Source organism: Halichoeres trimaculatus, unplaced genomic scaffold (genome assembly GCF_033239565.1).
Source record: "Halichoeres trimaculatus isolate MK-OKI-2021-1 unplaced genomic scaffold, fHalTri1.1 fHalTri1_scaffold_11, whole genome shotgun sequence".
NCBI classification, from domain to species: domain Eukaryota; kingdom Metazoa; phylum Chordata; class Actinopteri; order Labriformes; family Labridae; genus Halichoeres; species Halichoeres trimaculatus.
The window spans coordinates 34,906,885-34,928,945 of NW_027437189.1; the positions used below are offsets into that span (position 1 = coordinate 34,906,885).

Below are 22,061 nucleotides of genomic sequence, written 5' to 3' on the forward strand. Positions count from 1 at the left end.
CACACTCAAACACACACACACACAGTGGCATCATCAATAAAACAAGTGGTTCCATGTGCTCTTTTGTTTTAGGAGACTATCCTGCAATTTGGTAAAAAACATGCCGAGCAGAAACTTCCCATGGACACACTGTTTTCACAATGTGACCCCTGACCCCGCCCCATGGAAAAAAGCTCCTCTGCGTGCCTCTAAATGTGTTACAATGTGCTGAGCTTCATCTAAACTACCTGAATATACCAAAAGCTTTATACAAGAGGAGAAACAACCTTCAGACTAAGCTGGACCTTATGGAAGCCCATTCCTGCCAGATTCAACAACAAAATGTTTGAGCCAGTTTGAAGGAGAGGTCAAGGTTCAGGGAGGAGTAACACTCAGATTTCTTTTTTTAAACCTTAAAAATAATGGTTTCATAAAAGATTTGTCCACTCATTAAAAAAACGGACAGATTGTGGGTGAAGGAGCTGAGTGGCAGAGCTCTGATCATGATTTAAACTTTAAAACCATTCTTGACGTAACAATGATCTCCAATAGTCATCAGCCAGTTAAACTCAACAAAGTATTTCTGAAATCAGTTCACAGTTTGTACATAGATGTTATTTTGTGCACATGAGATACACTTTTTAGTGAAATCAGGCTCTCTGTACAAACATGATAAACTTGTTCCCTCATAACAGGATTTCCCTTTGCTTGTGAATCAATAAAGATTTTACCCAAATGGTAAAAAACATATGAATTTAAGAAAATTATATTGTGCACAAACTTGTGTTTGTTTTCTGGCTTACGGCAGATTTGTCCCTGTGAGTGATAAAACTTTAATCACCTCAGGCTTAAAAAATATAAATACACTGTTGACGCTTTTTACATTTCTGACGTAACAAATCAGCCAAATAAAGATAAAGCTAAAAAAAAAATTCACCCATGACAAATCGTTTTTAAATTAAACAAATCAAACTGGGTCAAAATATGTTTTTATGAAACTAAACTTCAGCTCAAACTTTGAATCTTAACCAAACTCACCAAGGAACATTTTCTACCAAGTTTGATTCTTTTATACATTTTTTAAATATGAAATGTTTTTTTCTTATTAATAAAGCTCTTATTATTAAAGTTCCTTCTCTTCCTCTCTTTTCTCTGTGAAATGGGCTTCCACATCGTGTGCCGGTTTTAAGACAAACCAAAGGAAGGGGTGTGTGTGCTCCCGGCCACATTCACATAGACAGCATTTTGGAATTACTGCGGCAAAAAAAAACAGAAAATGTTCTCCATCAAACTTCATTTACATTCATTTTAAAGGACAGCATTTGGATCTTGTGTTCAGTGGAAAGAGCTGAGTGAGCCCTGTGCTCCTAAATGCACGGATACTCCTCAGCCGACAAACACGGCAGGTGGTGTGTGACGTCTTCTTCTGTGAGATGCTGAGTGTCTTTAAAACATTCAGGGTGAGGTGAGTAATGCTGTGAGCCTCCTCCTGGTATCAAACATCCTGTTACAGATTAAAATATATACACACACACACACACACACTGAGGAAACCTCCAACTGTTCATTAACCAGACAGTCCAATGTTCAGTGAAGAGGAATGTGGATCAAAAACCTGCAGCAGAACTGAAACAGAAAGACCTGAAGACAGAGCAGAGACTGAAACCTATTATGATGGTTAAGGTGAAAAATGTATGACCAAGAATGAAAAAGGACTTTTTGATTTACTTTAAAGGATAAGTTCGGTTTATACAGCTTTTACATTGTTTATAGAATGAAGTAGAACAAAATACTCACCCAGAAGGCTTTCCTGATCCAAGCAGTGCTTCGGGAGATATTTAGATCCAAAACCGTGCAGCAGACGTCCGTATGATGGGATCCATCGGGGCATAGACAGCGCCGCTCCTAAAACTGCATTAATCGTCCAAAAACTTGTGTTTTCACCAATATTCCATCATGGTCCGCTCCGGGTTAGTCCTCTGCTGCAGTCTGTGTCACTCCAGACAGCGCTGTGTGGCTGTAATGACCTCTGAACTGACAAAGACTTTGTTTACATTTGACCCTCAAAGAAAGGAGGAAGTGGAGTCAGCTCTCCAGAGAGTACTGCGCATGCGCGGAGGGGCAAATGTAAACAAAGTCTTCGTCAGTTCAGAGGTCATTACAGCCACACAGCGCTGTCTGGAGTGACACAGACTGCAGCAGAGGACTAACCCGGAGCGGACCATGATGGAGTATTGGTGAAAATTATGAGTTTTTGGACGATTAATTCAGTTTTAGGAGCGGCGCTGTCTATGCCCTGATGGATCCCATTATACGGACGTCCGCTGCACGATTTTGGATCTAAATATCTCCTGAAGCACTGCTTGGATCAGGAAAGCCTTCTGGGTGAGTATTCCGTTCTACTTCATTCTATAAACAATGTAAAAGCTGTATAAACCAAACTTACCCTTTAAATTACCCCTGAAACTATTTTCTAAATATCTGCAGCACAGACAAAGCAAACATCACACCAGTCAGAAAGTGTGCGGTAGGGATGGGTACCTTTCACATAAACAATATAGTACTAATGCCCGGTACCTGGCAATCGGTACCGGTACTCAATCGGTACTTTTTTGTGTTTATGTGGTAAAAATAATTGATTTGTTTAATAATAGTTGTTGTTTTTTTTACAATTTAACATATTTATTCTTCATAAATACAACCTTGCAATGCTGTGTTCATGTCCTGCATGGAAAACCACCTACTCTTCTGCTCCCTCACAGTAACAAGGATGCACTTAGGTACCTAAACATGGTACCTTTTGATTTTAAGTTAATCGGTACTCGGTACTTTTGTAAGAATTCTGTCGATAAAAGTACCTAATTAGGTACCCATCCCTAGCTACGGGCCTGATGGATGAGGGATAAAAGAATCAAAAAGACTGGACTGAAAGCTTAATGCATTAATGCACTGAGACACTGCAGTGAGCTTAAATCTGCACTTCAGGGAAGTTTACACTGAGTTATTTCACAGGAGGAGTGTTTGGCCTTGAGCTGAAGTCTGCAACACACACATACATCAAATTAAGAGATGAAATAATCCCCCATGTGAAGTTCTGATCAATATTTACAAACTATTTATGTTCAGCTTTGAGCAAACCTTTCTGTGTTTGTCAGGAATTCAGAGTCGCTGATATCCAGTCTGTATAAAACTTTCAACATGTTCAGAGGTTTAAGGGTCCTAAAGTCAGACCAGTTCAGATATGAACACTTGTACAATTTCTGCTGGATGCTCGAGCAACGTCTCGTCTGTTTTTACAGAGGTGATCAAGAGGGACAGGGAGTTGTGCACTGAAACCACATTAAAACCTGGTGACTTTCAAAATAAAACAAACCTTATTGAGATTAACTCATATTTCATTTGACTACAACAACAAACCAAATGTTTTTCATCGTCTTGTCGAGTATCACTCTGGTTGCATGATATAAATTGTCCCGTGGTGTACTAGTTCACCTGACAGTTAGCTCTGTGCAGTTTCAGGGTGAGTAAATCTGTTCAGAATCAGCTCGACAAAGAATCAGCTGTTGGAGTCAAGTTAAACTGTGTGTGGGGAAATAGTGACTTCAGATCAGAGCCTGTGCTTTAACTCTGCCGTCAGATGAACACAGCCACACTTTAACTCCTCCAGCTCAATGAAAACACCCAACACAAGCACACAGTTACTGAGCTGCAGGCCTCAGTTTGAAGACGGTTTTTAAGGTGCTAAAGGTTTCCAAACAGGACAGGGGGGAGGGGAATGGGGGGCGGGGGGGGGATCAATGTAACAAGACTTGGTAAAATAGATCATTCTCATATATTCAACTCAACAAGCTGAAGTTGCAAATCTCAATCTAAAACAGTCTAAGTCTTAAGAGGTGGCATGAGAGAGAGGAAGCAGAAGTGTGGTGCAGCTCACAGTCTTTGGTTCAGCGTCTGAAGGAGCCTCAAAGTGAGCCGAAAGAAACCCACAAGGAACATTTGGACAGAATCCCTGGAGAGCACCTGATAACCTTCAAGAGGCGACTTCCAAATGTTTGAGTGGAGAAGTCACCGAGACATGGAGTGAAAAAAGAGAGGAGCCCTTGGATCCTGTGCTGGTTTGCAGAGAGGGAATGTACATGATGCTGGTATCAGGAATGAAGACATCCGGCTGGATCCCGTCAGTCCTCACAGGAAGAAGAAAGGTACCCTCGGAAGCATCAGAGAAGTGAAGGCTGCAGAAATGAAGGCAGCAGTTCATACGGTTGGAAGCAGCAGATGAAAGTGAGCCCCGTTATTATTGGTCCTGAGTTGGCGCTCAGGTCACAGAACACGCTGAGTTCTCCTCACGGGTTTGGACGACTCGTTCAGGTGTCACGGTGCTGTTGGTTTAAAATCCTGTCTCACAGTTTTCATCTCTTCCCAGACTTCATGTAGGACGGAATGGCTCCCCGGGCAGTCAGGCCCTCGAAGCGTTTGTAGGTGTAGTTAATAAAGACCCAGTCTTTGTTCTTCAGGTCGGCTTCCACCTGGTTGGAAACAGGAGCAACTGGAGGAGGAGGAGGAGAAAAGTTTTAGTCATCACTTCAGAGGAAGATGACAAAGAGTTCACAGAAACCTGCTGCAGACCTGAGGGCGTGAGGATGTCTGAATCAGGGAACTCGTCAAAGTTTGAGGTGTCGTCAATGCTCTTGATCTCGATGGGGATGGCGGCAGGTCTCTCTCTGTAAAACACAGCACAGAGGTTAGAGGAACGAGTCCAGAGGGAAATCTGGAGCTCAGACAGATCCACAGAGAGCTGGTGTTGGTGGTGAGCCTGACCCCTGACAGCCATATGCAGGTTAGACCCAGAAACACCAGGGATGTTTCTCTCTGTGGTTTCTAAGTTTGAACCGCTCACTGTAGAAAGACACATTTCCTCTCACTGTTCCTTCTCTTCTCTTTTCTAAGCATTAAATAACTCCTTCAAGGTCATTTTCATTTTTCAGAAAATGAAAAAGTGATGTGCATTTCAATTTGAAAGTTGCATCCGTTAAAATAGAGGAGGTAGGTTCTATGACCTATACTGCAGCTGGTCAGTAGAGGGAGCTCCAAATGATTTAGTTTCACTCTTAGGAGCTGTCATGACAACCGTTTTCATCTCTATAACTGTGTCCCAGTCAAAGGGACACTGGAGGACTTTGAAACCTGTGAAGACTACTAGCAGAACCAAAAGAGACCATTTGGTCTCACTTCACGATCTGATTCTGCCGTTTCCTTCACACTGTCACACATGTTGCCCTGACAACCTTCAAAGCTGCAACACAACTTGACCTACCTTTTCTTTGATTTGAAGTTTGGGATTTTTCTTTTCAAAAATCTGGTTCCACAGCTTTGAGATGGATTTTGAACCAAATGCTGACATTTAAAAATGTATAATTTGTAGTGCTGTCAGGCGATTAAAAAAAAAAAATTAGATTAATTAATTACAGGATTTGTAATTAATTAATCTAATTAATAGCATTTTAATCTCATATCTGCTTAAGGTCCCAAAATAAAGAATTTGAATACCAGGACATTAAAATTACATAAAAAACGTTTAAAAATAAGGTGGGAATATATACAACACATTGTTAGGTACCCTGAGGCATAAGGAACACATGAAAAAAGTTTTATGGTTCTATCTTTACAAAATCTACACAGTCCTGCACCTAAGATAAGCTGATTTGATTTTTAGGATGGTTTTTGCTTCTGTCACATTTTTACTCGATGTGGACTCAATTTTCACTGCAATATGAACTTCTATACTTCTATGAGGTCAGGAGAACCAGGGCTAAAGGCTAAAAACTGTGAGGAACTATGTACATAACACTTTTTTCAAGTCTTGGATCAAAGAAAAGTTAAGTATTTTCAGTTTTACAAGCTCTGAACACACAAACTGTTGCTGATTGGTGCAGAGCAGCCCCAAGCTAAAACATGACACAAAGAAGATGGATCATTCAGGGCTTGTTTAATGCAGTAAAGAGAGTAGCATTATCTGTTTTTTACAGAATTGAGCTAAAGCAAACGGTTGATTTTCTGCAGATTTTCAAAAAGGACGTGTGAATAAACAAGATGTGGACAGCAAAAATCACTCGCTTCCACCCCCAGTTTAAAGCATGTTGCTGAAGTCACAAGTGATAAATTCAGGGACTGTCGGAAATTTGAAAATCTGACGAGAACACCACTTTTTCCAAGTAGGACAAACGGTTTGTAAATGCCAGACATTTGAAAATAAGGGTGTCTTTGAATGCCCCGCGGGTTTGGGATCCAGATTAATCTGCATTAAGTTTTATCTGCGGTGTAATTTATTAATCTTTTAACGCGTTAAAATGACAGCCCTAATAATTTGGCTACTGCAGAGTCTTGTTTGAATTGGCCCACCTGGGCATCAAAGGAAACAATGGCCTGAGAGAAGGAGGTTTTTCTCAACCACACTCAAAGCCTTCAGAGTGAACTCAAAGCTCGGCATGTGCAGCATACAACAACACCCCGTTTCTGTCTGAGGGCGTGGTGCGCTCTGGCTGCACAGAACAGGATGTTTTTTGGTGAAGAAAACCACGACACATGCACGCCCACAGCAGCGAGGAACCACTTCTTGCTTTGACACAGAGGTGTTTGATCAGTAATCTGAAGCTCTGAGCGCCTTCCATGAGCTCTCTCTCTGAAACATGCCCAAGTCTCACCTGATATGGTCGTAGTCTACTCCCTCAAAGAATGGATTGGACTTTATCTCCTCCACGCCGGCAGCACCGATCCTGTGCTCCTCCTCACAGCAGAACCTGAGAACCACACAACAAACTTCATGTCATGCACTTTTAAAAAACCAAACACAAACAATTTCAGCGCAAATCCTGATGCAGCCGCCACAGAGCGCCCCTGTACCTGAGGATGAGGTCTTTGGCCTTCTCTGATATAGGCACTTCTGGAGGGAAGGTGAGCGTCTCTCTCCAGTTCATCACCTTTCTGTACGTCTCCTGAGGCGTCTCTGAGCAGAACGGAGGATAACCTGCACACAGAGGAGCCATCAGTCAGGCCGTGTGCAGCTTCAAACCCTGTAAAGTGAATAAAGGTGCAGTCTGCACTCTTACCAATCAGCATCTCATACATGATGACTCCCAGGCTCCACCAATCACAGAGCTTGTTGTATCCATTCTGCATGAAGACCTCTGGAGCGATGTAGTCTGGAGTTCCCACAGTGGAGAAAGCCTGAGAGGAGAGGAGAGGAGAGGAGGATTATTTTGGGACTAAGTTAGGGAGAAATCTGTGATTTAATCAGCCTTGAAGCTAAAGTCTGATCCCATCTCTGCTCAGACGTACCAGCTGCCTTCTGTTCCTCTTCCAGGTCTCTGCTTTCCTCTTGGAGTTCATATTCTGAAAGGCTGTGGAGAAACAGACGGCTCAGTGTGCAAATCAAGCACTCCACATTTCACACAGGAACCACTTCCATTGTCAGTTCAGGGGGTTATTTATAGGGACGCATGATGGTGGATTTTTTTGCCCATATCCGATATGCAAATATTAAACAACTCTTTTAGCTGATACTGGTATTTTTTTCTGCGCACTTAATTGCAACGATCATTAACACTCCTCTGTATTGGAAGTTGTGTATCTTATCTCTTATCACAATTGTTATGTAATATTCATTTCTAGTGCAAAATAAGAAAAATATGTCCTTAAACTGTAAATTTATTTTTAACAATGAAACAATAAAATCCAAAGATAAAAGTTATTTGAAAGCTGGATGAAGCTCTTCCTAAGAAAATCAAAACACTTTTCCCAACCAGGGCAAATTTGGCTAAGCCTACAGTCAGTACACATAACCTCTGCTCACAGGGAACATATGACAAGTTCTACTGTTCAGCAATTAAACCCAAATTGAATAAAATGCTTTACTTTAGAAAATGATAAATGTGCTTTAATTAGTCGGCTACACGTACCTCACAGACTGCTGCTTTATTTCAAGTTTAACTCAACGCTATGGTCTAACCCAGTGTGGCTGATGAGACACATTTGAAAAAGGAGCCTGCCCTTTCCGCAATTAGCAGAAGTAGTGGCAAGGAGGACTTGCTTGACAAAAGATTTTCTTGCCTAGGGTATTTGCTGCTGGTATCTGCAGCCTTCACAAGTACCAATACCTTTAAAAAAATGCTTGTATCAGCCCAATATTGATACCTGGTATTGGTACTCGCCCATCCCTACTAAAGATGTGTGGCTATCTTATGCTAAAATCTATTGACAGAGCCTACCCGTTCCGACCAGCAACATTCAGTCATCAGCCAGTACAGGCACAGACTAACCAGAGTTATTCAGCTGACATCTCCCACTGTGGTAAACAAAGTCATTACTTGTTCAACAGAAATTAGACTGTCTCAGCGTCACTCTTCAGCTTTTTCCACCAGTCATACATTTCTCCAATGTTCAGTCTCTGTTGGCACCTGTATCACTCGTAATTCTTCCTTGCTTCAGCCTTTACCTCAAAACTTTTTCATTTTCTTCCCTTCCCTGTGGAAGGGTAACAGTAACAGCTTCCTGGTTTCAGTCTTCCCTGGCTCCATGACGCTTCAGTAGCTGAGCAGCTAGCTGACGTGAGGGGGGGTAGTGGGGAAGGACGAGGTGGGACCATGGGCCCACTGTCCTAGTGCAGAGCAGGGGAGGCAGGGGATTGGATGGGCTCACGCACAAACCCAAAATGAGGGCAACAGTGGTTTGGATTGGTTAAATCTTTAAATGGTCTGGCCCCTGTGTACCTCTCTGAGCTCCTCCATCCCCATGCTCCTTCCCGGTGCCTCAGGTCAGCTGATCTGCTGCTCCTTGAGGTACCGAGGTCAAAGTGTAAGCTCAGAGGGGACAGCGCTCTCTCAGTTGCGGCACCCAAATTGTGGAACGAGCTCCCCCTCCACATAAGACGAGCCCCCTCACTGTACGCTTTTAAAACAAGTCTTAAAAAACATTTTTATTCTTTGGCTTTTAACCCAGCTTGAGACTCTGCTCATGTTTTAGTGTTTTTACACTAAAACATGAGCGGTCTGTTTTAGTTTTTTATTAATTGTTTCATTGTTTTAAATTATTTTTAGAAAAATGTCACAATTTATTTTACTATGTGCACCTTTGTTTTAATGATTTATTTGTTTTATTTACTATTTATTCCTGTACTAATTTTATGTACAGCACTCTGTTTCAATTGAGGTTGTTTTAAAGTGCTTTATAAATAAAGTTGAGTTGAGTTGGTCAATTATTATGCTGTTTTGCTTGTTTGCTTTGTTTTTTCATTCATTTTGCTTTTTATATTGTGTAGATCGGCCCATTGGACCATAACAGCCTCATAAACGGTGGTATTAATAATTACCAAGCTTCCAAATTGTCAACCATAGGTTTATAACAGGAGCAAAACATGGAACTACTCAATCTGCAGGGTGCAAACAAAATTACAAAAAGTGCTAAAAATATCTACAGCGTGTTTCAGCAGAGTGTTTGCCGATATTTTATTTTTAAGCCAATATTGGCCAATACCGAAAACTTACCAATATTACTGTGCATCCCTAGTATTATATGGTCAAAATTTGGTGCCTGATGTGAAACTAAAAAGCAGGGCTCTCTTACTTTGCTTGCTGAGGTCACTGGGCAGACTGTGGTTCAGGTTCTTGTAGAACTCGGTTCTGTGAGCTCTCTTCAGCCCCGTGCACAGACCGAAATCTGACAGCTTCACATGACCCTGCAAACACAACGTCCACTGTTAGAATAAGGGAAGTCTGCATTCTTCAGGGAACACTCTGGACTTCTTTCAGACTTTAGAGAAACCATGTGACAGATTCATAGATTGATCTTATTTACACTCAGGTGCAGAGTAAAAGGGAGGCAGAGACAAAGGGAGATAAACAGACTTCCTGTAACACCGTGTGATTTGACTGAGGTCATACATGACGGGTTTTAGACAGAGAGGCAGTCAGGGAGGGGTTTCATATCATGCAGGGTGACTTTTCAGATACAGATCATGTTCTACATGTGAAAGATGAAGTTTGATGAACCAAGAATGGACCAAAAAAAAAGGCACCATAGTTCCTGGCAGTGATGTTAATAATCAAAGGAGTATATATTCGTTGAGAGCTGAGAAGAGAAGTATGTCTTGTATGCATGTTTACACTTTTAGGGGCAGTTTACACAACAATGGTTTTAGGGTGAAACGCAAAAGTTTTGTTGCGTTTCAGCTTCAGGTTTACACGGTAACTGCGTTTCAGCCGACCTAAAAAGCAAACTTTGAAAACGGCCTCCAGAGTGGGATTTTTCTGTAACGCTGCTGACACAGTTGCCGTGTAAACAGTAAGCCGGCGCTTTCAGTGGGAGCGATGACGTCACACTCCACTTCACACTTCACGCATACAACAGGACAACAGTACCGTTGTTAGGATCGTCGCGAAGTACCGTTTTGAGCTTGTGCTGCTCAATCTGCTGAATCTGCAGACTGTCTTTAACAAAATGTGCATCTGTTTCTCCACTATTGCACTTAGTATTCACCAATACACCAGATGACCAGCTCAACTCTACTTCTCCCAAAAGCGGCTTCTGGACAAGGCTGTTATGGCACCACCTACAGGCCTGGCATGCTTACTACAGCGCTTTCAGTCCCTCTGCGTTTCTGTGGAAACTCAATTTTTTTTCACAGCATTTTAACGTTTTCTGATGAAACGTTGTTGTGTAAACGGGGCCTTTGACGATCCACGGGTATTCATTGGCATGACGCTGATGTGAATAATGAGACTGAGAGGGAAAAAACATTGATGTCAGGGGTTTCTAATGAAGGAAAAGTTTGAAAGTGTTACTGACCCTGGAGTCCAGCAGCAGGTTGTCAGGTTTGATGTCTCTGTGGATGAAGCCGAGCTGGTGGATAGAGTCGATGGCCAGAACCGTCTCTGCGATGTAGAACTGAGTGGCTTCTTCTGTCAGAGTGTCCTTCTTCATCAGCAGGGTCATCATGTCTCCTGAAGCCCAACACACCAGAGGTTAAAGAGGAGCTATTCTGCCCCTCTGGGGCACCTGTAGTAGCTTTACATTATTTACAGCTCAAGAAAACTCTATCATTATCCCCCTGCTGATTGAGAAAATCCTGATTCCAGCATCTGACACACTTTGCTTTAGCTGCTGTCTCTTTAAGGTTCCTCTTTTCCAGTGTTGGGAAAGTTACTTTTAAAAGTAACTGGTTATAGTTAGTGCTGAGAAAATGTAATTAGTTTCTTTACTAGTTCCTAGATTATAAAAGTAGCTAGTAACTAGTTACTTTACTTTAAAAAAAAACTTCGGTGGTACAGTAACAGAAAGGTCAACTTTATCATTAGTGACTAGTTTCGTTGTCGTGTGTTTCGTGGTCAGGTTCTTTAAAAGATTAGCATTGCTGGATTTCGACGTGGATAAACGTTTCTGCCCTGGGCAGAGTTTGCATTTCACAACAATGTTTTTGTCGTCTGCCTTTACCTCCACGAATTCAACATAATGGTTGTTCTTCCATCCTGCAAAGCTGGCACCGCTGCCTTCCATTGTAGATGGTTGTGAGGTACTCGTCTGCTGGTCATCTTGTCGTGTTTGTTTACTGTGTGTGTACAGCAGCATGGGCCCGCCAAACTCTGTTTCTGATTGGCTTACCGTCAGCAGTTCCCCTGTGTTAACCAATCATCACTATCACTTGCTTTCTCAGCAGCAAGATTCATGTTAGTGTGAGAGCTCACCGCTCCTCGTCCATGTGTTTGTGAGAGAAGGAGGAGGAACCAGGAGTGCTTCATTATAACGCGACTAACGCGACTAACGCACCTATTTAATTCAAAAGAACTATAACGGCACTACAGAATGACAGAAGTAACGTTACGTTAGAAGTTACAGAGAAAAGTAATTTTGTTAGGTAACGTAACGAAAAATAATCGTTACTTCCCAACACTGCTCTTTTCACTCTGATTGGCCAGTCCACTGGAGGCCTGAGCGCCTTTCATCATCTGTCTCTGTGACTGGTTCATGCCTCAGGTCTTACCTCCGGGCAGAAACTCCATGATGAGGTAGAGGTTCATCTTGTCCTGGAAGCTGTAGAACATCTTCACCACCCACAGACTGTCGGCCTCCACCAAGATGTCCCGCTCAGCGCGGATATGTCCCACCTTACCCACAGAAAACAGGTTCACGCAGGTTTAAGGATGAAAGACTAAAGATTAAACAACCCTGCCTGTGTGTGTCTGTGTGTGTGTTTTGTGCCTTACCTGTTCCTTCTCCAGCATATCAGCTTTGCGGAGGATCTTCATGGCATAGACGTGACCCGTGTCTTTCTTCTGCACCAGACGGACCTGAGGGCAGTGAAAACCAAGGTGCCCAATCAGTGGGTGAAACAAAACTTGTTGAACTCTTTCTGACAGATATTAGTGTGACAACTGCGAGGGAAGAAGTGCATGAGTTGTTCAGCTGATGCTTGTTGAACTTCAGCCTGAGGATGTTTGGAACAGCAGACAGAGACTCAGTGATGAGTCACTGATTAAAACCGTGATGGTCCTCTCTCACACTCTCTCTGTGAGGCTGTGTGTCTCTGCTGTTCAGGGATCATCATGACTAACTTTCAACCAGTGATACACACACACCAAACTATTAAAGCTCTCGTGTCAGAATTTAGAGACAGTAGGGTTCTCTGGAACCTGAATCTTGGCTTATTTTGAGCTCACTTCCTGGACAACCTTCTCAGGCTTCGTGTCTTTGAATCTTTGAATCTGCAGCTCAAAGCTTGTGTGGTATAAATAAACTAGAATGACTGATCAAAGAAATCAAAGTGTTAAAATTAATATAAAAATGCATTCAGCACAGCGAAACACAAAGGTTCAGTGACGAGACGTCTAAATGCTCTGACAGTTCCACACTTTATGGAACAGAAAATGTAGAAAGGATGTGATGAAGGAAGTCAATGACAAAGACACAAACAGAGAGACAGACCGAACTCTAAGAAGCGTGAGCCCTAGGTCTGTGTGTGGGACAGATGTTCAAACATACTAACAGGTTCTCACCTCTCCAAAAGCTCCTCGTCCAATCACCTTCAGGGATTCAAAGTCCTCCAGACCAAGCCGAGTGCGTTTCAGACGCAGGAACTCCGTCTCTTTCCTTGCATGCTGAGAACGCCGGATACGTTTCTGCAGGGCACAAACCCCATGGTTATAGACATGACGATGTGGGACACACACTTTACCGATCAGTCATACCTGAGCACTTTCACTGCTGGAAGATTCTGTGATGGGTGCTGAAGGAAATGTCTGCTGCTGGGGCTTACCTCTCTTAACTTCAAGTAAAGAAATAAAAACTTCTGTCCGGCATAGTCTCTCAACCAGAAAACCTGACCCTCAGCTGACTGAATGCTCTCACAAACTGCCACAGGGCATGCTGGGTAAACACTGCAGGCGTTTGTCACTCACCTCTTCATCAGCCAGGCCCTCCTGATCCATCACCTTCTCCAGCTTCTGCTGCCTGGCAACCAAAAACATGTGTGCTCGCATCAATTTAGAGGCAAAAACAAAAACATGTTCATCATCATACAAACACGTCAACTTTTACAGGTCTGAAGTATCAGGAACCAGGTAAGTCAGAGCAAAAATCCAGCAGCACTCAGCGTTAATACATGAGTCTTTGGGTAAAATATGATTGAAGTGTGGAGCAGAGGGTGGTGTGGTGGTAAACCAGTGATGGAATGGTTCGGATCTCAATGGGGTTTTGTAGCCAGTTTTTGTTTAGTGTACACCCCAAAAGCATGCATCCACTTAATCCACGGTTAACAGTTTTTTTTTAAATCAATTTTGTCATGTATAGTCATGAAAACCTGAGAGAATGAGGCTGCTTCCCATTTCAAACATCATCAAAGTTGAGTGAAACATCGCTAGTTTCAACATGCCAACTCCTCAGTAGGGACAGTAGCTATTGGCTGTCCCAGAAGTGGCTAAAAGGCACCATCACCTAATTTGTATAACAAGTCATTTGCATGTTATTGTTCTGGGCGCTGTAGGAGAGAGGAATAGCATCACAGGAGAGACAGCAAGCAGGTAGAAACACTGTGAATGTTTTTAAAACTACAAATGAACTGTAATCCGTTGATCCTTGTTTTATAGTGTCTAAACTGCTTTCCTCCTCCTTTATCCAGGCTGGGCACCAGCAAAAGTGACCCAAAGAAATACACAGTTGCGCGAATCAGGAGGACAAGGAGGGCAACTTGTCTGTCTGTGTTGTGGATAGGGGAAGGGCCAGCAGTAGCACCTGCTGCTCATCAAAGAGAGTTAGATCAAAACATGCTTTCATATCAAAGTCTCCACACTCCAGAAAAGAAGCTAGATTTGTTGCCAGATGCTATTTTGAAAAAGAGGTGGGTCGAGGGGTCTGAAAACTCTCTAAATATAGCATCAGCTCTATTTAGAGAGTTTTGAAATACTTCTCTTTGATCTTTTTTTAAATTAAATGATTCCTTGATGCAGAAAAAATTCCTTGATCATTTTTTGTAATCGAGTACCTCAAGTTATTGGAGGAATCTTTTCAGCTGTAATAAGATGTCAAATCCAGTGTCAGCTTCACCCTCATCAACACCTGAATTATGTATAACCTCCCTGACAGCACAGAGCATCACCTCAATCAGAGGGTGAAATCAAACACGCTGACCTGACACGGTGGTTGGTGATACCATGTAACTCCGTGTCAGACGATTATATTACTCCACCGCTGCTGTGATGTTGAGTTCATTTTTTTAAAGTGTTACCAATACTCGGTTGGAGAGCAGATATTGTGTGCTCCATGAAGCAGAGTCAAAGCACATGGCCACAGGAGTCAGGTGTCACTCCTCATGTGTGGTGGAGAGACAGAGAGAGTTGACACAGCATGTAAATGTGCTGCTGACTACAGAGACAGAGTCAGAGCTCCCCTGAACCTGTGGGTTCTGCTTTCCAACACTGCAAACTAGGCCTGGGCGATATATCGATTATATTGTTTAATCCGAATTTTTCCTTGTGGACAATTTAAAAAATGAAAAATTTGAATTTTTTTCTCCCTGCTATTGCGCACCTTTAATAACGCAGCAAGCACTGACTCCGCGTGTGTGCAACGTGATTTAACAGTTCACTTACAAAACAACAGAAACCTAAAGGTCATAAAAATGTTTGTGTGCGGCGTTGACACCCAGCACCTTGACGGAGACGTGTCCCTTATGGTCCATATCAACAGCCCAAAGAGGTTGATATAAACTAGTCCTCTGGTCAGTAAACGTTCAAATCCCTTTTCTTCAATCCTCTGTTTTCTATTCTATCACTTTTCAGGATTTTGTTTAGATCTTTGACTGAAACATTTACAAAGCTGGGACCCTTTTAGGTTCTCCTGCAGATTATTAATGATGTGATTGACGCGCGTAAAACCTGCTGCTCTTCAAAGGTAATACTCTGATTAATTGAGATTTAGACAGTAAAGAAATAAACATTCGTTTTTCTCAGAACATCCCCACTGTACCGAAGAAAATTCCCTCTTATGGTGATTTGGACGGATCATGATTTGTGACAGTAGACTGCAGGGAGGGAGACGGGACGGCGATGGGTGATCAAACAGAGCGACGCTGTTCGGACAGACATGACTGAGAAGGTGTTTGACTTTTACCTGAGGAAAGCTGAGTCCTGTCTTTCCCTGCAACTCTCTCTATTCCACCAACTGAACCCTCCATTCAGCATAAATCCATCCGCTGACTAGCAGAGCAACATAACGAGCCCGCAACCAGGTACACTCTGATAAGCAGGGGCGGACCTGACTTTTTAGACTGGGGTGCCCTGACCAGGGCACCGACTTATGCAGGGAGGCATGAATTTTATGAGTCTACACTTGATACATAGCATTTCTTTTTACTTATTTGTTTGTATTTAAATTAAAGGATAAACAGGCTACAGCCTTAAAAAAAAATCTAGACAGAAACAAAGTGGGGATTTTTAAAATTATTTAAAAGTAGAATATCACTGAACAGTGCTGCAGTGCACTGAAACAGTATTGTACACACTTTTCCTAGCAGTATTTTTAAATTCAAAATGTAAAAAATGGTGCAGCTTTCACTGTGAATGTAAATAAGTCTGCCTCCTTTGAAACTACAAAGTGAAGTTACTGAAACAGAAGAAAAGCTGAAAATTCAATTCCAAGAGTCAAAAAGAGGTTACTTTTATAACATTTTTGACAAAATTAAAACTGGTTTTGAGTTATCTCTTTCATTAGTACATATTGTTTTCTTTAAAAGATAAAAAAAAATCATCAAAAAATCGTAAATCGAATTTTTTGTGAAAAAATCAGAGATTTTATTTTTAGACCATATCGCCCAGCCCTACTGCAAACATTGATTTACACCAACAATACTAGATGCAGCCATGAAAAGTTACAGGTCCCATCTAAGAGTCTGGGGCTTTACCGCATCTCTCTTTCCTCGTGCTGGGCGATGAGGTTGCTGTAGAAGTTCTCCAGGGTCACTTTGGCCATGGTGACCCGCTCCTTGGTGTGGTTACTCATTGAGGAGCAGGAGCTCTGGCCCGTCATTGCCATGCTTTACCTGGAGAAAAGACGACAATGACGTGAGCAGACAGCTTCTTCACAGAATAAAACATCTCCTGTCGCTCCAGGCTGCCAGAAACACGTTCCTTGTGCTGCTGGCACATGCCTCAGGAACACACACAGCTTCACCACGAGGTGGGACGAAGCAGAAGAGCTGCCTGAAAAAGCTTCTCTGTCACAAAAACATGAAACTTACTGAGGAGCCTCGGTCAGATTAAGCCACTGAGCTGTGTTTAAAATTGGAAGTATGAAATGAGACGGCTGTTAGTGTGGCGAAAGAGGAAGCAACGCTCCCTACAGAACAAAACAATTTGATCACATTGTGACAGGCCGTTATGAAGAAATGATGAAGAAATCTGGTTTGTGCAAGCACCGACAGAGGAGTGTGAGTGAGTAAGACCCGGGTTAGAAAGGAGCTCACAGCATAAAGGAGGATGTACAGATGGTTCAAAGGTAATACACGTCACAAGACAGAATGACAGTGAAGAAAACCACATTTCCTTTACAGAAAACTTCATTTTCCAGTTAAAAGACAAAAAGTCTGTTTGGACTCTCTCCCAGTAAATGTCACATTTTCAATGTTCCTGTTCATCATTCCTCAGCTTTCCTCTTCCAGGCCTGTCAAACCTAACCAAAGGTAAACACACTCATTCTGTGACGATGACTTGAAGGAAGTCAGGGAACAATGAGAATCTAACCTCTTTGAGCTGAAATGAATAAAGTCCCTTTAATGGTAAGTTCAGCTTCAAACCACGACCGCACCACCAGAGTTATTTGCATTTACAGTCAGTGCAATCTGAGTTACCACCGGAGTGTGTCCAGTCTCAAATAACTGTGGCTGCCGAGCACATCTCCTGTTCAAAGTTTTCCAGGTGTAAACTAACCAGCGTTGCACCTTCTTCCCTCTATTTGTGAGTTTGGAAACTAAAACACTGTAAGAGATTATTCTCCAGGGACTGGTCTTCAAGTGACTCATGAACTTGTTGTACAATGTCTGTTGCCATGAAGGTCCATCATTTTCTGCTGAGCTGCTTAAACAAACAGTGTCTGTTTAGTTAACCTTTCCAGGTGTGAACTTTGACTCTGCATTCTGTTAGTATGACAATTGTCACATTCATGCAAATCTGCCTGTCTGTAGATCCTCCTGTGTTTAAGTCTGTCATGCAACGCTTTCAGCATACTTTCTAAGCCTGTAATGCCTGCTGAGTCACTGGGGATTTTTCCTGGACAGTTTTTGTTGCTGTTTTAGAAAACTGGGATACTAAAAGACATACTAAAGAGTTCAACAATTAATCAGGTAACTTATTAAGAATGTGCAAGAGCACACAGTTTTCTATCATGTCGAGATAAACAGTGTAGATGATAATCCAGTAAACACAGAGATGTCATTTTAAAGTGGACATATCATGCTTGTTTCTCTTTTTTACTGTGCCAGACTAGGATGCCTGTAAAGCATTTCTGCCCTCAGTACAAGTCATTTAGTTCCTTCATTGCCCCACAATAGCGTTCTCAATATCCTCAGTTTAGGCCATTCTGAAGATCTCGTTGAAACGCTCCGTTTGGAGAATGACCTCCAGTAACCTCGCAACGTCACAGCCCTTTGTGCTCTGATTGGTCAGTTCTATCAGAGGGGCGGAGGGGGTAGAGCCAGGGGGTGGTTTTTGCAGCATGGCAGTATTTACAAAATCACCACATTGAATGGAGCAGACCGAGCGAGTTTGCTGTTTGCCAAAACTTCACCGTAAGGCATTGATAGCACTAATAAAATGTCAGAGTGTAGGATACGTCCTTCTGTATTGAACCCTGAGTCAGACCCGGACGGTTCTGCAGCTCAGGAGGAAGAAAATCCACCTGGACACTGATCGTCTCAGGATGCTTCAGTGTGGTGAGTCAAACCAGTACTGTAACATGTATGGTTTATACGTGGAAATATAGGCAGACTTCACCAATAAACTATTTCTATAACAGGGCTCCATCCTGCTCCTTCACTTTTCTCTGTCTGTTTTATCCATCATGCTGAAAGTGTATTCTAAAGATCGCCTCTACCGTCAGTTCCTCACTATGTTATTACTGCAGCATTATTGTGGTCCAGGTTCACAGTGCATGTCAGAACAAGCATGCAAATATCACAGTCTCACAAGTATTACGACGTCTGCTAAAACTACAGTGTTTTAACTGCTAATTCACCATGTAAAGCCGAGCTGCTCAGCAGAGCACATTCCATGCATCCAGCACTCAGTCAGTCTGCTCTTGGTGGGTGTATCCCTCGGTGGTGGTTGTGTGACTAACATCACAGAGGAGGAGCTGCTTTATCAGATTACTCCAATAAAAAGAAAGGATCCTCGTGTCGTCACGACGGTCGAAATCTCGCGGCCAAATGGCAATGACCTATTTTCAGAGGCATCAAATCTTGTTCTAGGATGTCAGAAAATATACAATATCTCATTTTTTGAAGATTCAGGGGGTGTAAGGTCTTGTTTTTTATTATTTTTTATTATTATTTATTATTTTATATATATGTATTAAATCAGGGATCAGCATGCTATGTCCCCTTTAATTTGGGGGGATCAGTGATCGGTGATCAGAGATCGCTGATCACTGATCTCTACATATGAAACTGATCTTATATTCCTCCTCAAAGGTCTGACAGTCAGCCTTTGTTGCTTTTTTGCTCTGAGACCTAAAACTCAGGGCACTTTATTGGTTGTTTAAACTAAAGCGTAAAGATTTTATTGTTTCAAAGTTATTGTTCAATGATTTCCAATACAATAAAATTGGAACACTGAAGGTATACACTGTCAGTTATAAAAAATACAAAGTAAAAATTGGTGTCGACCCAAATCGGTATCAGCAGGTCAGGCTTTTTAAAGATCAGTGATCAGCCAGAAAATTGTGATGGGTGCACCCCTAGACATGACCCCATTTTTAGGTACTAAGCCAGCATACTACTGTAAAGTTTACATAAACCAGACATATCTGTTCACTGTTAAGTTTATAAAAGTATAACAAAACAATAAAAACATGCGTTTAAATATATTTTAAAGGAGATTAAAAGCTGTAATTCGTGATTAATGGCATTATGTATGGAAAATCATGTTATTGATATCAAACAAATTAACAATTCTTTAACCCTTAGCTAAAGAAGTATGTATCTAGTTTTTTCTCATAAAGGCAGACTTTGCTGGTCGTAAAAACACAAGGTCTGAGGTGAACTAACCACATGTCCCCGGGATGTTGCTAAAGACGAGCACAGGAACCAGACGCAGAGGATAACTTATGTATTTCTAGCACCAACCGACGAGTAATGCGTCTGTAGTGAATATTTCCCTGAACCACACTTTAGAGATGACTTCAAAGTGATTTCCTTCCAACAAAAACCCAGAAGCGGAGGTGGTATCAAAGAAACGTCAGCGCTCCAGTTGAGCTATTTTTGTCCAGCTGTCCCAGACAGTGTCAACAACACGTAGACACCAAAGTTGTTAGTTTCGAAGGCAATTCAGCCAGTCAGGGGGTTTGTAGTCTTTCAACTCAACACTCAACACAATTTAACCAACTTTCAATCCAAGTCCGTGAGGAAATGTAGGTCGCGGTTCACTCACTTTGACATGAATCCTAATTAGAAATGCATTAACCTGCTAACATTAGTTAGCTGGCTAGTTAGCAATTAAAGTTCAGATGTGCATAAAGTCCGGAACACTACGCATACATATTACCGGGTTCTCCCTTCAAAATAAGACAAGAAAGTTAGGTAAGTGCCGCATTGGTCGTTGTTGACGTTCTTTGAGTTTTATCTTTATGGCCATAACCGGAAATCACTTGTCTCTATGGTCTGGAGCTTGACAGCCAGAAGTTAACCGAAGCTAAGGGAAAGTTAGCTGCAGACGTTAGCCACTTAAATGCTAACCCTGCTTCAGCCGTTTGTCTTTAATTTAGATAATATCAGGCAAAGAGTGTTTGAAACCTCTTTGAAAGGAGGAGAAACTTCGGAAACCACCCAACCCGTTTTAGTCCCCAGCTTTTTTCCCGTATTTACAAACAGCTGGTCTTTGTTCGCTTACCTTGGTCGAAGGTGCGGCGTCTTCTGTCTCTTCCTCTGCTTTGCAGAAGGTTGCGTCACTATGCATCTTAACTCAACACGACATCTAGTGGGCAAAGTGCTCTGTGCTCTACCCTCTACCCTCCAACATCCCCCCGACTCCTTCAACGTGTTAGATATTCACATTTATCCAGTGAACTTAGGATCCACGTTTTCATCTCACACCACTTTAATGAAAATGTAGCAAAGAGATCATCTCCTGTCTTTGACAGGAAAATTATCATGTTTATGCTTAATATTTTGTTACACAAATACTTTGGATTCTTATTGACAATACTTTATACATGGGGAAAAAAATTCTAAGTTGGGCAGGCATTACCGTTTTTACCAGGCCCTTTAAGAAGGACTGTGGGGATTAGATTAAATTATCAGCATTATTAATTGTCTGCCAATAATACATCTTAAACAGATTTGGACCTGCTCTGTTTGTTAAGCGTCTACAGATAACAATTGATGTGATTTGGTGGTATGTAAATACAGACTGATTGCTTGATTTACTTAGCCTGTGTCATATATTTGATTTCATTCATTATGATCGTATTAACTATCAGGTGACTGAGGAGTTGCTTCTGATGTGTAGACCTAATCTTATCTTTTTATGTCCGTTATCTATGTTGAATCCTTTAGGATTTAAATGTGTTTACATCTGTTTATGACCTGTAAATAAAACATCTACTGGACCCTGTGCTTGTGAAGGGCAAAATACAGCCTAAGACTCATTCCAGGTCTTCAAAAATTGCTCATACACATTCCCCCTTTCCAATTAAAAACTAGTTTACATTAGACTGCAAGAACTCATGCAAATATAATCCACTTCTGTCTAATATACTGTGCAAAGCATGGATTAATTTCTAGTTTTATTGTCTTTTCATTTTCAATACTTGCTTTTATATCTTTAATGTTGCTGTGAAAATGATAATAAAGGCATTTTATTTTTAAATTTTCTGTGTGGAGTTTGCATGTTCTCCCCATGCATGCGTGGGTTCTCCAGGTACTCCGGCTTCCTCCCACAAACATGCTCATCAGGTTAATTAGCCAATGTAATTTGTCCGTAAGTGTGAGTGTATGAGTGAATGGTTGTCTGTCTCTGTGTCAGCCCTGTGATTGACTGGCGACCAGTCTAAGGTGAACCCCACCTCTCACCCAATGACAGCTGGGATAGGCTCCAGCCACCTGTGACCCTGAACAGAAAATGAATGAGCCATAAAGAAAAATAATAATGATGATAATAATCATTATCATAATAAACCCTCACAATGGAAGGATGAGAGCACTTAATGTCACATTTAAGAGAGAAATACTTAGTAAATACCAACCAGGACCTTATGAGCTGTGTTCATTTTATTATCCTTCTTTTTTTGGGAAAAAAAAGAGAAACAATTAAAAGAAAGTAAAAATAAAA

At 41.8% G+C, this 22,061-nt stretch overlaps 1 protein-coding gene across 1 annotated transcript; it reads right to left on the reverse strand.

Moving 5' to 3' along the window:
- Positions 1 to 2,399: 2,399 nt before the first annotated feature.
- Positions 2,400 to 20,724, reverse strand: LOC141799964 (serine/threonine-protein kinase 38). Its single transcript, XM_074682393.1, has 14 exons — positions 20,622 to 20,724; positions 16,424 to 16,561; positions 13,425 to 13,476; positions 13,023 to 13,145; positions 12,234 to 12,317; positions 12,011 to 12,134; positions 10,819 to 10,973; positions 9,598 to 9,709; positions 7,315 to 7,376; positions 7,086 to 7,203; positions 6,880 to 7,003; positions 6,681 to 6,776; positions 4,606 to 4,700; positions 2,400 to 4,525 (listed from the first exon to the last, which is right to left on the reverse strand). The coding sequence occupies exons 2-14, from the start codon at positions 16,552 to 16,554 to the stop codon at positions 4,389 to 4,391; spliced, it is 1,413 nt and encodes a 470-aa protein (XP_074538494.1). The 5' UTR covers positions 16,555 to 16,561; positions 20,622 to 20,724; the 3' UTR covers positions 2,400 to 4,388.
- Between the last annotated feature and the right edge of the window lie 1,337 nt (positions 20,725 to 22,061).

Coding starts and splice junctions, on each gene's coding strand:
- LOC141799964 (XM_074682393.1), bottom strand. CDS start 16,554: ATGGCAATGACGGGCCAGAGCTCCTGCTCCTCAATGAGTAACCACACC. Junction 12,318..13,022: donor GACGAGGAGCTTTTGGAGAG/GTGAGAACCTGT, acceptor CACTGCCCTCAG/GTCCGTCTGGTGCAGAAGAA. Junction 6,777..6,879: donor GCCAAAGACCTCATCCTCAG/GTACAGGGGCGC, acceptor TGTGGTTCTCAG/GTTCTGCTGTGAGGAGGAGC.